General features: G+C 50.6%; 1 protein-coding gene across 5 annotated transcripts in view; it reads right to left on the reverse strand.

The window, feature by feature from the left end:
• EML6 (EMAP like 6) overlaps window positions 1-16,309 on the reverse strand; it is a 201,057-nt gene that overhangs the window by 33,834 nt on the left and 150,914 nt on the right. For 4 of the 5 annotated variants that reach the window (XM_083175218.1, XM_083175217.1, XM_083175220.1 and 1 more), the window contains 3 exons: window positions 5,467-5,545; window positions 3,963-4,092; window positions 2,438-2,536 (listed from right to left, as the gene is read on the reverse strand). In XM_083175218.1, the coding sequence (XP_083031344.1) occupies window positions 2,438-2,536; window positions 3,963-4,092; window positions 5,467-5,545 (308 nt within the window). Of the gene's footprint in view, window positions 1-2,437; window positions 2,537-3,962; window positions 4,093-5,466; window positions 5,546-11,466; window positions 11,476-16,309 lie in introns of all 5 variants that reach the window. The other variant, XM_083175222.1, reaches the window with a different exon arrangement.

Here is a 16,309-nt window from a genome sequence, read left to right on the forward strand (position 1 = left end):
GCACAACCCCCCACACCCGCACGGACAGGGTAGTGCTGACAGCGCCATGGAGTGCAGTCACAGCGTACAGTTACCGCCAGTACCCCCGCGCCGTATTGTAACAACAAGGAGCTCCTGCCGCCATAGCTGCGGATTTGTGACCCTGTGCTCCTCTGCTCATACTATCCAAACTAGAAGCAGGAGACGCAGCTCCTCAAATGAATTGACTGTAAAGGGGAGCGCACAGGCCACAGTGTTGCTACCCAGCGTAGGCGGAGGACTTTAACAGACCTTCGGATACTGGCCTAAAAGCGTCTCTGCGGGCCGCCTGCCACGCTCCCTTGATTTGGCGTGCCATTGTTACAGAAAGCTGAAACACCCGGCTCTCACTCAGCTTCTCCCTTCAATATATGTGTGGGTGGGGTTGTCCGCCAGTAGCTACTGCAGGGTGAAAGGTGTGTAACCCAATGTACTGGGTCAAAGCAACAGCGCAAGCCGTGGGACCGGAATTACAGCTGGCCCTCCGTCCTCAGCTACACAGGCCAGCGATATGACACCTCATCATATGGTGTAAGCTGAGGGTGCAAGTGAAGGAGAACACGACTGAGAGTGATCCAAGGAACTGGAGGTCCCCGCTGGGGAGATCGAGAACTGCAGTGCAGTTATACAAATTAGACAGAGCATCCCCTACAAGCAGCCTTTTTCGAGCAATGGAGGAACAGGTTAGTAGTGACACAGTAAGGTGATTGTGCTCAAACCTTCAGGGCCATCCTTCCCCCCTTAGTAGCTTCCTCCTAACCCCCACAGCCTAACCCTGACCATAGCCTAACCCTAACCATACAACCCCCCCTCCCACAGCCTAACCCTAATCATCCACCCCTCATACTACAGCCTAACCCTGACCATACCCCCCATAGCCTAACCCTACGCATACACCCCCCTCCCACAGCCTAAACCTAAGCATATACCCCTCCTCCCACAGCCTAACCATAACCATAAACCCCACAGCCTAACCCTAACTATATACCATCATCCCATAGCCTAACCCTAACTATATACCATAATCCCATAACCTAACCCTAACCATACACCCCCCTCCACCAGCATAGCCCTAACCAGACCCCCCACAGCCTAACCATAACCATATACCCCATCACAGCTGCCTTAGGGATTTTATGGCTGGATAACTAATTGCAATGTTCAGCATTGCACACCTCCTGAGTTGCAGTTACAGCCTGTGCTGCTGCTTCATGGCAGTGCAGGGAGAGAAGGCACACACATAGCAAGTATAGCAAGTATAGCAATGGGGCAGAGCTGACAAGAGAGGTAAGGCCTTTCTTTGCTAAGTACCCCGGGCTCCCTGAATGCTTAATCAGGCCCATGATAGCTGCAGCTGAGAGTTGGGCTTGCGAGGCTGTACCTTGATAGAGCCTCTTGCCACTGAAGCAGCATTGTCGGCTTCAGTTTCAGTAGCAGTGGTAATATATGGGTTCCAACTCTTCTCCTACTGACAAAAATACTGCCTCTGTACTTATTCACCTGGGTATAGTATAGTGCTGGGTGGGGGTCGGGGGGGGGGGGGGGTGTTATGCTGAAATTTCCCTAGGGCGCTGAGAATCCTTGCACCGGCCCTGCTGTGAAGGGACGGAGGGAGAAGTGGTGATCCACCCCCCTCCCCTCTGACCTCATATCGGGACTCGATGTCACTATTTAGTGACTAGCCCCGGCTGAATCATGCAGGAGGAACCATGCTGCTGCCTGCGCTGTGCGCCGCGGTAGACATGGAAGGGAGCTGCGCTGCCTGATATGTGAGCTCAGCTGGGAAACAGCATGCCTCCACAGCGGAAACCCGGTGCAGAACTGCAGACGAATGAAAGACCCGGCGCCTACAGGGAGACCTTCCCTCAATGCTGGAGGTAAACTTCAGCACTTATTTTTAAGGGTGAGGTCGTAGATGGGGACTTGGAAGGAGCAAGGGGGGGAGGGGGGTGTCTAACCTCTCTCATGTTTCTGTCTCTCTCTCTCTCCTGCTCTGTCTAACCCCCCCCCCCCCTCCTGTCCTTTATCTTTCTTTATATCCTGCACTCTCTCTCTCCTCTGGTCTAATCTCTCTCTCCCCTGCACTCTCCCCCATTTTGTTCTATCTCGAAGCCTCTCACGACGGTGTGAAGAGCGCCCGGAGGGCGCGATGAATCACCTAGTTATATACTAAATGCCCTGTCACAGTGGTGTCTCACAGGAGATAAGGTGGAGCCGGCTGCATATTTGGCACCATCCATACCACTGGCATTATGGTGGCGTTACCGCTACGGTACAGTATTGGTTCCTCAGCCGCCGTGGAGTTTATCTGCATATTTGGCACCATCCATACCACTGGCATTATGGTGGCGTTACCGCTACGGTACAGTATTGGTTCCTCAGCCGCCGTGGAGTTTATCTGCATATTGTAATGTCTTACCGATTTGTCCAGTTGCAACAACATTCTTGTATTTTGGATGCTGATTGGCTGTCAGGCAGAGTATATCATCTGTGTGCTCCAGATAGAAGCTCTGACTTCCTAGGATTAATACAGAACAGCAGGTGAATCATCCAGTGGGAATAAAGATTATGGAATTCACTTAATAAAGGAGCAAACAACAAGCAATTGTATCCTAGATGAGACAATGTTGAGATCCAAAACAAGCCAGCACTAAAGGCCCCCATACATTAGGCTGACTCGTCCAATTTATCACCTGGACACTGCATGCGGAGGAAGCCAGGTGCCGGGTGCGGGGAGTTGGGCTGCAGGAGAATAAATAAACCCATACAAATGAATGGGCAGCCACTGATTGGCTGTCAGTGGCTGCTTATTTATTTGTATTTTTTTTTTTCATTTGCACGCCGCCCGGCTCCCCTCGTCCGAGTTTTGGAGTCCTCATGCCAGGTAAATCCCCCCCCCCCCCCCTGCTTCCTCCGCCTGGCTCTTGCAGTCCCCCTGCCTGGCTCTCAGCATCCCTCTGCCCGGCTCTTGAAGCTCCCCTGCCCAGCTCCCAGCATCCCCCCACCTGTCATCCCTCTGCCAGGCTCTTGGAGTCCCCCTGCCCAGCTCCTGGCATCTCCCCACCCGGGTCCCTCTGCCCGGCTCTTGAAGCTCCCCTGCCCAGCTCCCAGCATCCCCCCACCTGTCATCCCTCTGCCCGGCTCTTGGAGTCCCCCTGCCCAGCTCCTGGCATCTCCCCACCCGGGTCCCTCTGCCCGGCTCTTGGAGTCCTCCTGCCCAGCTCCCAGCATCCCCCCACCTGTCATCCCTCTGCCCGGCTCTTGGAGTCCTCCTGCCCAGCTCCTGGCGTCTCCCCACCAGGGTCCCTCTGCCCGGCTCTTGGAGTCCCCCTGCCCAGCATCTCCCCACCCGGGTCCCTCTGCCCGGCTCTTGGAGTCCCCCTGCCCAGCTCCCAGCATCCCCCCACCTGTCATCCCTCTGCCTGGCTCTTGGAGTCCTCCTGCCCAGCTCCTGGCATCTCCCCACCCAGGTCCCTCTACCCGGCTCTTGGAGTCCCCCTGCCCAGCTCCCAGCATCCCCCCACCTGGGTCCCTCTGCCCGGTGATGGCTGCACATAAGATTTATCTTTTGTGCAGTATGTGCAATCTCAGGCTCCAATCTGATGAACACGGGAGCACATATCGGATTGGAATAGGGTATAATCGCGCCAAAATCGCATAATGCACGGGTGACTTAAGTTTGTAGGTCAGACAACTAGAAGGATCCTTGGTTATACAGATGTGTTAACATAAATGTAGCCTCCTGGCGCGTTAGACAGCCCTTCTAGTTTCCGAAGCACCAGGCGTCTTCTACCTGACTTTTTAAAATGTGTCTTATTTGCAAAAGTGTTTGAACAGTAAGCACAAGCAGCTTATGCTGAGTAAAATGTGCCTATACTCTGTATCTGTATACGAAATGCTACGCTGCAGTGTTTTCCTAGGTGGCGGAGCATTGTACAACGTACCTGAAGAAAGGTTCTGCACAATGGCAGCAGCAGCTGTGTGATAAACAATATCGACACCATCATTGAGGTAATGCAGGTTGTTACGACAATCGAATCCTCTGTAGCCAAACACGTGCTCCAACGAGAGCTCCTGCAAGATAATGCAAAGCAGCGGGGGACTGAATTCTACGGACACTGAGAGTAATGCATAAGTACAATGGAGCAGCTCCATGTCCGTATACAGGGGGGAAACCGGTGACATGATCGGCACCCGGTATAGAGCACCCCGGTATCAGCGTCCACTGACTCACCAAAGCAGGTTCCCTAAATCAAAGATATTAGCACCCCCTAGAGATGGCTACTTTAACCCTTTGACTGCCAACATCTCTGTGAGAGATGTTCAAAATATCAGTTAAAAATGCCAGTGTCGCTCACATTTGTTATAGAAATTCAAATAAAGATGTGTAAAAAAAAAAAGATGATATTTCCTGCTGTATATAAGGTAACATTACCGGGCACTATGATGGATAAATATGTTTGCTTGGCCATTTTCACAACAATTTTGTCAAATTCACTTGGCGCTCAAAGGGTTAAGTTTTTATAATCAAGTAATGAAACATTTATAGAAATAGATGTTTCTCCCAATGTCAAAACCTGCGATACAGTTACAAGGTCGGCATTCAGGAAATTTAAATGGACAATAAGAACTCCACTATGGGTGCAGATCCCACCCAGGTGTCACACTTGAGGGGATGACACCGAAATGCAGTCTCCTCTGCGGTGACAGGGAGCCAGCTGGGAGAGGGGGCAACTCGGCATCTTCAGGAATGCTGGGCACTCCCCTGTGAAGTAAATTGGGAGATTTCAGCAAGGCTACGCCCCTGTTTAACAAGGCCGTGCCCCCAGATTGAGGCACAGTAAATGGGGGCTTCCCGTCAGGCCACGCCTCTTTATGCTATGCCCTGCCCCCTTTTTTGGATGTTTAGGGATATATAATTGTGTTCAACAGGTATTACCAATAGGTCATCATACAAAATGTCAACATCAACCAATGTCGACATGGTCAAAATGTCATTATGTTCAGACTGTTGACATTTTAAATGTCAACCTGGCATTTTTGTGTTTGGTTTAGGGTAAGAGCTAGGTTCTGGTGTGGACTTGCTAAATTCCGACATTGGGAATAGTCGGACATATTAAAACTTGTTGATATTTGTGAAAATCGATTTATTATCGGTCAACCTATTGCCCATGTCCATGTCGACATTCTGACTGTTATGAAAGCCTTCCACATTATGGTGTCGTCTTTTCATAACCCACCCAAAATCCAAACATTATACAACAACGACAAAAGGACTCTTTACGAAAGCATCTAACAGTGAAAAGAGGGGATGTTGCCCATAGCAACCAGAGTCTTTCGATCATTTTCTAAGATGCAATAGAGAACTGATAGAATCTGATAGGTTGCTAAGGGCAACATCAACTGTCTGTAAGGCTTAAAGCCTGAACACACTGATGTATACCTTACCTCAACCACTTTCTTCTTCTTGTTGATGTTATTCTTCTGTAGTTTCTCTGGCTGAGGAGCCGCGCGGCTGACTGACGGCCTAAAGACATGTACAGTAAGCGGGAAGCAGGTCAGAAGAGGTACAACCGGTGGGTGAGGTCATCCTTAAATATATGCGAGGGAACACTCACTGGGAAACCAGGGCCTATAGTCAGTAACTGCACAGCAGGACCTTAATGATCTCTATCAGCAACCATCCGTTATAAAGAAAGGGAGGGTGCTCAAACCTTCTACAGAGGACAAGTGGAGCTGTTGCTCGTAGCAACCAGATTCTAAATATCACTTAGCACGCACCTAAACCTGTGCTCTTTAGAAGGTTTGATTTAATCATTGTGGGGTACTTAGTATGTAAAGACCTATTACAGTATATACATTTAATGTAATGCCATTTAAATGTTGCAAGTAAAGTGTCTGGAGTGAGTGTCCTCCTGTACAGAACTACCCTGATCATAGTAAGTGCCTAGAACACTGTACTTCAGGACTTTTCCCTTTGCTATGATAACATTTGTCTTTTTATACTTTGGTCTTAATACTTTCATAAGAAAATGAACGAGATGAGGTAAAAAATAAATATTTAAATGGATTCCAGTGAATAGGGAACATCAAACAAGGAGGCCAAGAAAAGAGGACAGCGGAGGAAAAATATTCTAGGACGTCTTCACAATGGCCCTTATTCTGATTGAGTCGGACGGCTCCGAGTGCGGACGTCCGGCCGATGGTTGGTGTTTACGCATGTGCAGAGGCGTATCTGCGCATGTGCGAACGCCTCACATGTACGAACACGGCGTGAGATCCGTGCAGAAAATGAACGTACAGAACCATCCGAGCAGGGGGTGGAGAGGGGCGTGAAGGGCTCTTTGGGCTCATTACCATATGCGTGCGCCCCGCGGTTCATGGGAGTTCCCATGAAAACGCTGGGCGTACATATGGTAATCCGGCCATGACGCACGTGTGGGGGGGGCGGACATATGACATAGCCGGATGCCAGCTGCCCGCCCATATCCCCGCTTTCATACGGAAATGTGTCCGAGTGGTCTGGAGCACTCGGAGCTGCCTGACCACTTGGTCCATCATTCGATGTTCGGCGACCATCGGAGGATGGGGGAGGTTCCCACAGATGGAGGTGTTCACATGAAACATCCACTCGCGGTCCATTCGCTCGGCGTCTTACAGCGTTCGGACAGTGTGAGCGATCTGTACTGTAGGCGGGGCTAAGAGTACTCGGTTCCTGTCCAAAATACGCATCCATCCGAATCAACTAGAATAAGGGCCCATGTTAGAACAGTGGATAGTGCTATATCCCCCCCCCCCCCCCCCCCCCCCCCCGCGGAATCCTGCTTTCCATGTCCTAATTAGTCTCCCTACCAGACTTTCTGGTTGTTAGATCGAGCTAGAGATGGCTCTGTATGGGGAAGGTGTAATTATGACCCCCCCCCCTGTGTATGTGCTAGACCAGTGGTTCCCACTGTGTGGGGTCCTGAGGAACGAGTTTGAGAACCACTGTGCTAGACTACAAGAACATAAAAGGAACAATATTTTTCATAAGGGTAATTGCAAATGAACAACTCCAAATGTTACCGAAGAATCTAAATCAGCTAGGAAACCATCATGGGAGGGTTGGGAAGAAGGACGGGGGGGGCTGGGAAGAAGGATGGGGGTCATTTCTTCCAAGGTCGCTCAAGGTGTTAGAGATGAGAGGTTGATGGGGCGTCTGTCAGTGGTACACAGCTGCTGTGGACTATGTGGCTAGTGTCTGGACGGCATGGGGTGTCTGTCCGTGGTACACAGCTGCTGTGGACTATGTGGCTAGTGTCTGGACGGCATGGGGCGTCTGTCCGTGGTACACAGCTGCTGTGGACTATGTGGCTAGTGTCTGGACGGCATGGGGCGTCTGTCCGTGGTACACAGCTGCTGTGGACTATGTGGCTAGTGTCTGGACGGCATGGGGCGTCTGTCCGTGGTACACAGCTGCTGTGGGCTATGTGGCTAGTGTCTGGACGGCATGGGGCGTCTGTCCGTGGTACACAGCTGCTGTGGACTATGTGGCTAGTGTCTGGACGGCATGGGGCGTCTGTCAGTGGTACACAGCTGCTGTGGACTATGTGGCTAGTGTCTGGACGGCATGGGGCGTCTGTCAGTGGTACACAGCTGCTGTGGACTATGTGGCTAGTGTCTGGACGGCATGGGGCGTCTGTCAGTGGTACACAGCTGCTGTGGACTATGTGGCTAGTGTCTGGACGGCATGGGGCGTCTGTCCGTGGTACACAGCTGCTGTGGACTATGTGGCTAGTGTCTGGACGGCATGGGGCGTCTGTCCGTGGTATACAGCTGCTGTGGACTATGTGGCTAGTGTCTGGACGGCATGGGGCGTCTGTCCGTGGTACACAGCTGCTGTGGACTATGTGGCTAGTGTCTGGACGGCATGGGGCGTCTGTCCGTGGTATACAGCTGCTGTGGACTATGTGGCTAGTGTCTGGACGGCATGGGGCGTCTGTCCGTGGTACACAGCTGCTGTGGACTATGTGGCTAGTGTCTGGACGGCATGGGGCGTCTGTCCGTGGTACACAGCTGCTGTGGACTATGTGGCTAGTGTCTGGACGGCATGGGGTGTCTGTCCGTGGTACACAGCTGCTGTGGACTATGTGGCTAGTGTCTGGACGGCATGGGGCGTCTGTCCGTGGTACACAGCTGCTGTGGACTATGTGGCTAGTGCCTGGACGGCATGGGGCGTCTGTCAGTGGTACACAGCTGCTGTGGACTATGTGGCTAGTGTCTGGACGGCATGGGGCGTCTGTCAGTGGTACACAGCTGCTGTGGACTATGTGGCTAGTGTCTGGACGGCATGGGGCGTCTGTCCGTGGTACACAGCTGCTGTGGACTATGTGGCTAGTGCCTGGACGGCATGGGGTGTCTGTCAGTGGTACACAGCTGCTGTGGACTATGTGGCTAGTGCCTGGACGGCATGGGGTGTCTGTCAGTGGTACACAGCTGCTGTGGACTATGTGGCTAGTGTCTGGACGGCATGGGGCGTCTGTCAGTGGTACACAGCTGCTGTGGACTATGTGGCTAGTGCCTGGACGGCATGGAGCGTCTGTCAGTGGTACACAGCTGCTGTGGACTATGTGGCTAGTGCCTGGACGGCATGGAGCGTCTGTCAGTGGTACACAGCTGCTGTGGACTATGTGGCTAGTGCCTGGACGGCATGGAGCGTCTGTCAGTGGTACACAGCTGCTGTGGACTATGTGGCTAGTGCCTGGACGGCATGGGGTGTCTGTCAGTGGTACACAGCTGCTGTGGACTATGTGGCTAGTGCCTGGACGGCATGGGGCGTCTGTCAGTGGTACACAGCTGCTGTGGACTATGTGGCTAGTGTCTGGACGGCATGGGGCGTCTGTCCGTGGTACACAGCTGCTGTGGACTATGTGGCTAGTGTCTGGACGGCATGGGGCGTCTGTCCGTGGTACACAGCTGCTGTGGACTATGTGGCTAGTGTCTGGACGGCATGGGGCGTCTGTCCGTGGTACACAGCTGCTGTGGACTATGTGGCTAGTGTCTGGACGGCATGGGGTGTCTGTCCGTGGTACACAGCTGCTGTGGACTATGTGGCTAGTGTCTGGACGGCATGGGGCGTCTGTCCGTGGTACACAGCTGCTGTGGACTATGTGGCTAGTGTCTGGACGGCATGGGGCGTCTGTCCGTGGTACACAGCTGCTGTGGACTATGTGGCTAGTGTCTGGACGGCATGGGGCGTCTGTCAGTGGTACACAGCTGCTGTGGACTATGTGGCTAGTGTCTGGACGGCATGGAGCGTCTGTCAGTGGTACACAGCTGCTGTGGACTATGTGGCTAGTGCCTGGACGGCATGGGGTGTCTGTCAGTGGTACACAGCTGCTGTGGACTATGTGGCTAGTGTCTGGACGGCATGGGGCGTCTGTCAGTGGTACACAGCTGCTGTGGACTATGTGGCTAGTGTCTGGACGGCATGGGGTGTCTGTCCGTGGTACACAGCTGCTGTGGACTATGTGGCTAGTGTCTGGACGGCATGGGGTGTCTGTCAGTGGTACACAGCTGCTGTGGACTATGTGGCTAGTGTCTGGACGGCATGGGGCGTCTGTCCGTGGTACACAGCTGCTGTGGACTATGTGGCTAGTGTCTGGACGGCATGGGGCGTCTGTCCGTGGTACACAGCTGCTGTGGACTATGTGGCTAGTGTCTGGACGGCATGGGGCGTCTGTCAGTGGTACACAGCTGCTGTGGACTATGTGGCTAGTGCCTGGACGGCATGGGGCGTCTGTCAGTGGTACACAGCTGCTGTGGACTATGTGGCTAGTGTCTGGACGGCATGGGGCGTCTGTCAGTGGTACACAGCTGCTGTGGACTATGTGGCTAGTGTCTGGACGGCATGGGGCGTCTGTCCGTGGTACACAGCTGCTGTGGACTATGTGGCTAGTGCCTGGACGGCATGGGGTGTCTGTCAGTGGTACACAGCTGCTGTGGACTATGTGGCTAGTGCCTGGACGGCATGGGGTGTCTGTCAGTGGTACACAGCTGCTGTGGACTATGTGGCTAGTGTCTGGACGGCATGGGGCGTCTGTCAGTGGTACACAGCTGCTGTGGACTATGTGGCTAGTGCCTGGACGGCATGGAGCGTCTGTCAGTGGTACACAGCTGCTGTGGACTATGTGGCTAGTGCCTGGACGGCATGGAGCGTCTGTCAGTGGTACACAGCTGCTGTGGACTATGTGGCTAGTGCCTGGACGGCATGGAGCGTCTGTCAGTGGTACACAGCTGCTGTGGACTATGTGGCTAGTGCCTGGACGGCATGGGGTGTCTGTCAGTGGTACACAGCTGCTGTGGACTATGTGGCTAGTGTCTGGACGGCATGGGGCGTCTGTCAGTGGTACACAGCTGCTGTGGACTATGTGGCTAGTGCCTGGACGGCATGGGGCGTCTGTCAGTGGTACACAGCTGCTGTGGACTATGTGGCTAGTGTCTGGACGGCATGGGGCGTCTGTCAGTGGTACACAGCTGCTGTGGACTATGTGGCTAGTGTCTGGACGGCATGGGGCGTCTGTCAGTGGTACACAGCTGCTGTGGACTATGTGGCTAGTGTCTGGACGGCATGGGGCGTCTGTCAGTGGTACACAGCTGCTGTGGACTATGTGGCTAGTGTCTGGACGGCATGGGGCGTCTGTCCGTGGTACACAGCTGCTGTGGACTATGTGGCTAGTGTCTGGACGGCACCGGACCGTATGAGCCATTGTTTAGCCGAGCAGACCCCCACTCTCCGGCAGAAGGACACATGTGCCATGATAACTGCCTGCTTCTGCATTCCTTCCCATGATAGCTGCTTATTATTATACACAAGTGTTGCTAGGTAACAGCATCGCTCCTGCGCATTTACCATATTCTATTGCTTATAATCGTCAACACTCGGCAATTCTTACATTGTCATTAGCATTGACGCTTCCCATCTAAACCAATCTCTCCATACGCAAATACTATAATGTTGTAATAAAACGGACTCATCACTATAATCACACATATGCAGTCTAAGTAGCAATGGCTTCAAAGGGAGGAGAACTCACTAAGATGGGAGTTCTATTTTACATTGGATGTTGCTATGGGCAACCATCAGAATCTACTTATTTGTTTAGCCCAGGCATGTCCAACGTTGGCCCTCCAGATGTTTTGAAACTACTCATCCCAGCATGCTTTGCAATAGTTTTAGCATTCTTTAATAGCAAAACTGTGGCAAAGCATGCTGGGATGTGTAGTTTCACAACATCTGGAGGGCCAACATTGGACATGCCTGGTTTAGCCCCTTCTAGAAGATATAGATAGTAGATTCTGATTGGTTGTCCATAGCAACAGCCCATCTGAAATCAGCTTATTAAATTCCCCCCAAAATGTGATGTGTGCAATGCTCGGAACAAGAATGATGACAAGATTCAACGTTACCTTGATCCCCTTGCAAGCAGCAAATAAAACCAAGTAAAAACCTTAGTGACACTTTGCTGAGGACACGGGGCCATGCGAGTCATGCAGAAGCGGGGGCAGGATGAGCTTTGATCTGCTAAACAAATCAAATGAACGCATGCCAGCAGCTGTCAGGACATGGGAGATAGCAGAGGGCGTGGTCCGGAAGGGGGAGGGACTCACACTAATTGGTAGGTCACGATTAATCACACGTTACTGTATGTGATACAAGCGCGGAGGGACTGGAGACGATGGAGACAATGCAGCCTATGTACTATGCTCGTCCTTGCTGTACAGATAACCTCTACTGGCACAATGATGGCGTGGAGCAGTGACAATGTCACTCAATGCAATGGATTGTGGAATATATACATGCCACCTCCGAAGGATGCAGGTTCTAGATCATAGCATTGGTTACAAAGTTGCATTATTAAAAAGGAATCAGCTGCTGGTTTAAGGACTTTCGGTCTGATACTAATTTGGGAAAGAGCAAATACATGTTCAAAACCATGCTGCACTGCAGGTGGGGTAGATGTAAAATGTGCAGAGAGGCTGAGAAGCGAGAGTGGCGTATCCAATACTATCTAATTGTAAAAATATATATATATGCAGCCTTTGTGGGCTACATGCAAAAGCAGTCAGTATTTATGCTGCATGCAAAAAAAACCCTGTATTTTTTGTGTTTTTGCAACTCTTGCAACATGGTTTGTCCAGGATACGCCTCTCTTAAATGTAAATCTCTCAGCACATTTTAAATGTGTTCCACCTTAGGAACGACCACAGGTGTGTTTACTATCAACGGTTACCATTGTTGGTGGCACGGCAAGTTACCATCGATGGTTGCAGTCTTGGTAATGGAAGACCATCAATGGTTTTACCTACTAATGGTCATTCCGGCTCTTTCACTCACTTGCCCCTGAGCCATTTACTACCCGGGGGGAGGGGGGGGGGGGGGCTTCGTGGGTTTAGGGGAACTAAGCTATGCTCTATGTCCTGGCACCTTGAAGAATAAAAAGACAGAATTGGCAGGAAACCATCTGGGTTTCCCCATTGGCCATAAACAATTATCGATGACTATGCCTACCCCACCTGCAGTGTCATATGGTTTTGCCCATTTTCAGGTACATGTCCTTTTTTTTACTTAGGATCTTATTCTGGTCGACACGCGATGCTGCGAAATTCACAGCATTGAGTGTGGAGGTAACGCCGCCCGCATGACCGCTCGCCCCCCATCACACGCCGCGTTCCCCCGCACACATGCAAGTGGATGCATAACCATCACACCAGCAGCTTAGTGGTCAAAGCAAGTCAGATGTGTGAGCCGGGGGAAGACAGGGGGGGGGGGGGGGGAGGTTGCCGGATGACCTACGGTTATTACACTGACATGTGAATCCCGACTGTTAAAAGCCTGACATTCGGGATCCCAACTTACATGGGCTATTCTCCCTCGTGGGGGTCCACAACCGCCATAGAGGGAGCCCACAAGTCGGGCACATGGTTATACAAATCTCACATTTAGGCCTATTTTTTATGTGTGATCTTATATCATGTCCAAATAAGGAATAATATTTACATGACAGTTTCCTAAATGAGAAAATTACCCGACTACAGATATCCTTGCTTCTCATGAACAATTGAATAAGGAATCTGGATTAAGTTAAAGCGACCGATTCTGAGTCAAACGGATCTGAGTTGTATCATTCAGGGAATGTACATATACAAACATATGTTTTTTTTTATATGCATTGTGTTTTGAATCGGATGGACAATGCAATTGTACAGGACTGTTCTGATTTGTGGTCGTGTCATAAGTATGTTGTGGGCCTGCACCTACAGGCCCACAAGTCATGTGACTATTGCTGACAGATCTCTTCCCCTAGCACGGGGCCAGTACTAATGATTGTAATGGCAGTGATCGGTGTAATAGCGGTGGGCGGAGCAGCTTCCTTGCTTGCAGACGCTTGGACCCTGGGGTTAGCTGTATGGGATCCCACATTAGCACAGAGCAGTAACTCAGGCTTCAGTGGCTTCGCGCACCTATAGCCACTTTACATTAGACTCAGAATCAGCCAAAAAATGTTTTACCTCAAGGGATTGATAATGTGTTCTGTAACACCTGTAGCAGCTGCTTAGTATATAGGCCCCGATGTGCCAGTTACTGTCTAAGGTGTGATTCAAGGACAAGGGATCGGTAATGTGTTCTGTAACACCTGTAGCAGCTGCTTAGTATATAGGCCCCGATGTGCCAGTTACTGTCTACGGTATGATTCAAGGACAAGGGATCGGTAATGTGTTCTGTAACACCTGTAGCAGCTGCTTAGTATATAGGCCCCGATGTGCCAGTTACTGTCTAAGGTGTGATTCAAGGACAAGGGATCGGTAATGTGTTCTGTAACACCTGTAGCAGCTGCTTAGTATATAGGCCCGATGTGCCAGTTACTGTCTAAGGTGTGATTCAAGGACAAGGGATCGGTAATGTGTTCTGTAACACCTGTAGCAGCTGCTTAGTATATAGGCCCGATGTGCCAGTTACTGTCTACGGTATGATTCAAGGACAAGGGATCGGTAACACCTGTAGCAACTGCATAGTATATAGGCCCCAATGTGCCAGTTACTGTCTAAGGTGTGATTCAAGGACAAGGGATCGGTAATGTGTTCTGTAACACCTGTAGCAGCTGCTTAGTATATAGGCCCCAATGTGCCAGTTACTGTCTAAGGTGTGATTCAAGGACAAGGGATCGGTAATGTGTTTTGTAATACCTGTAGCAGCTGCTTAGTATATAGGCCCCGATGTGCCAGTTACTGTCTACGGTATGATTCAAGGACAAGGGAATGCACTACTGATAATCTGGGAGCAAAGGGAAGTGTTGGATACGTATAACCAGTGGAGGAGCTGCTGCACAGTTTAAGATTCAAATAAAGGAGCCACACCCACTGTCACCAACTGCCATTGCACTGGCAGTTGGGTGTGGCTCTCCTATTTGGATTTTGAACTGTGCTGCAGTCCAACGTCTGGAGCCACCACTGCATATAAGTGTCCTGACTATCACTTGCAAAGCATTAAGTATACTGTATACTGGGTATTCTTATTTAATGATTCTGTGGAGAAACACATAGCTCTTCCCCCGTCTCTGCTTCCCAGTTGCTACGTCTGCTACGACCGATGTTCCCAATATGAGACGGATGTTGCGATTTTGGCCCAGCGGTGGATCCAAGATGCCGCCGGCGTGCGTCTTTTTACAAGACAGCTCCTGCAGCATTTGCGTAACAGATCTGCTGCGACCGAAGAAACAGAAAAGTCCCAATTTGCACCCACCTCTGAATCAGGCCCATAATCAGGTTGTATAATCATTGGCTGAATGTTCTAATCAACAACCGAACTTACTGATATATGAATTATGCTCGGCAATGCTTTTGTGCCCATACGGAGTGTAAAGGCTTCTTTCTAGTAATACTGTTCTGCTACTATCATGTTTAACCCATTGAGTGCCAAGATCTCTGTGAGCGATGTTCAATGTAAGTGCTCGAAATCCCAGCGTCGCTCACATTTGTTATATAAACTCAAATAAAAATGTTGTGTAAACAAGATAATATTTCCTATAGAAGGTAACGTTACAGCTCATTATGGTGAATAACAAGGTTTGCTCGGCAATTTTCACACCTTATTTGATAAATTCACTTGGAACTAAAAGGGTTAAGTCAGAACTTTAGATGTATTAAGTCCTGTTATAGTGGACTTAAAGGACCTGGTCCTAGCACTGCCTGAAAATCACAGCTAGGTGAAATCCATTCTATATGTACTGTACAAGTATTGGGCCCTCTAGACGTGTTATAAATTCGGCCCGAATGTAAGATTTCAAAATAAATCGAGATATGAAATATATGAAATAATCAGTCTCTGTATAATCCGATGATAGTGGCCTTTGTCAAAATGTATCCAAAAACTACAACAGGAACAGTCTGATTAACCAATAGGCTGATTGACTGCAGACTAGGGCACTAAGACTGGGTGGGCGCCTTGCAGATGACAGCCGGTGTACACTCTTCCCGCGCGCCTAAGAAGGGCCTGCCCATAAGGCTGGATGACTTAATATAAAGGGGCAAGGCCTGAAGGAAATATCTGTTACATCACTCTGGGGGCGTGTCCAGCATACCAAGTAGTGCCAGAGCTTTACGTGTTTATATCATCCACATTTCAAGCTGGACCCAAAAAATTCTGTACTGGACTCTCAGGGACTTAGGTACTGCTGTATTTCAACATAAGGGCTTGGCCACTGAATAGTTTCAACTGTTTGTCCTTTACAAAATTGAATTTGTATTGTGGCAGGGAAAGCATAATTCCACATGAGGAGAATGTAGAAGATCCAGTCCAGGATTTAGAGGAGCAGCAGCAGTGCTAGTGAGATCCAGTACAGGTTTTCCTAAGATGTATTGTGAATCACTGTCTGCTAATTAACACCTGTTACTTCCTGTTATATGTTTGTCCAGAGCAAAGGGTCAGCGTTCCCAATGCCTTTTCAGGACTGGGCCATAGGCGGGGGGAATGTGGGAATTATGGGGTAGATTTATTATAGCGGCGCTAAAAGTGCCGCTATAACACTTCCTGCTTCGCCTCAGTAGCGAGGTGAAGCAGGAGGGGAGAGCGACAAGATCTACTAAGATCTTGCCGCCAAAGCGGGGGAGCGCTAACTCCCCCCTCCGGCAATGCCTCCTCCAGCTGACAGCGCGTCAGTTAACACTGACGTGCTGTCTGCTTACACCCGGCCGGCTGGACTGCACATGCGCGGGATCTTGCTACTCACGCGAGATCCCAGCGCAGGTCAGA

This window comes from Crinia signifera, chromosome 3 (genome assembly GCF_055691185.1).
Source record: "Crinia signifera chromosome 3, ASM5569118v1, whole genome shotgun sequence".
NCBI lineage: Eukaryota > Metazoa > Chordata > Amphibia > Anura > Myobatrachidae > Crinia > Crinia signifera.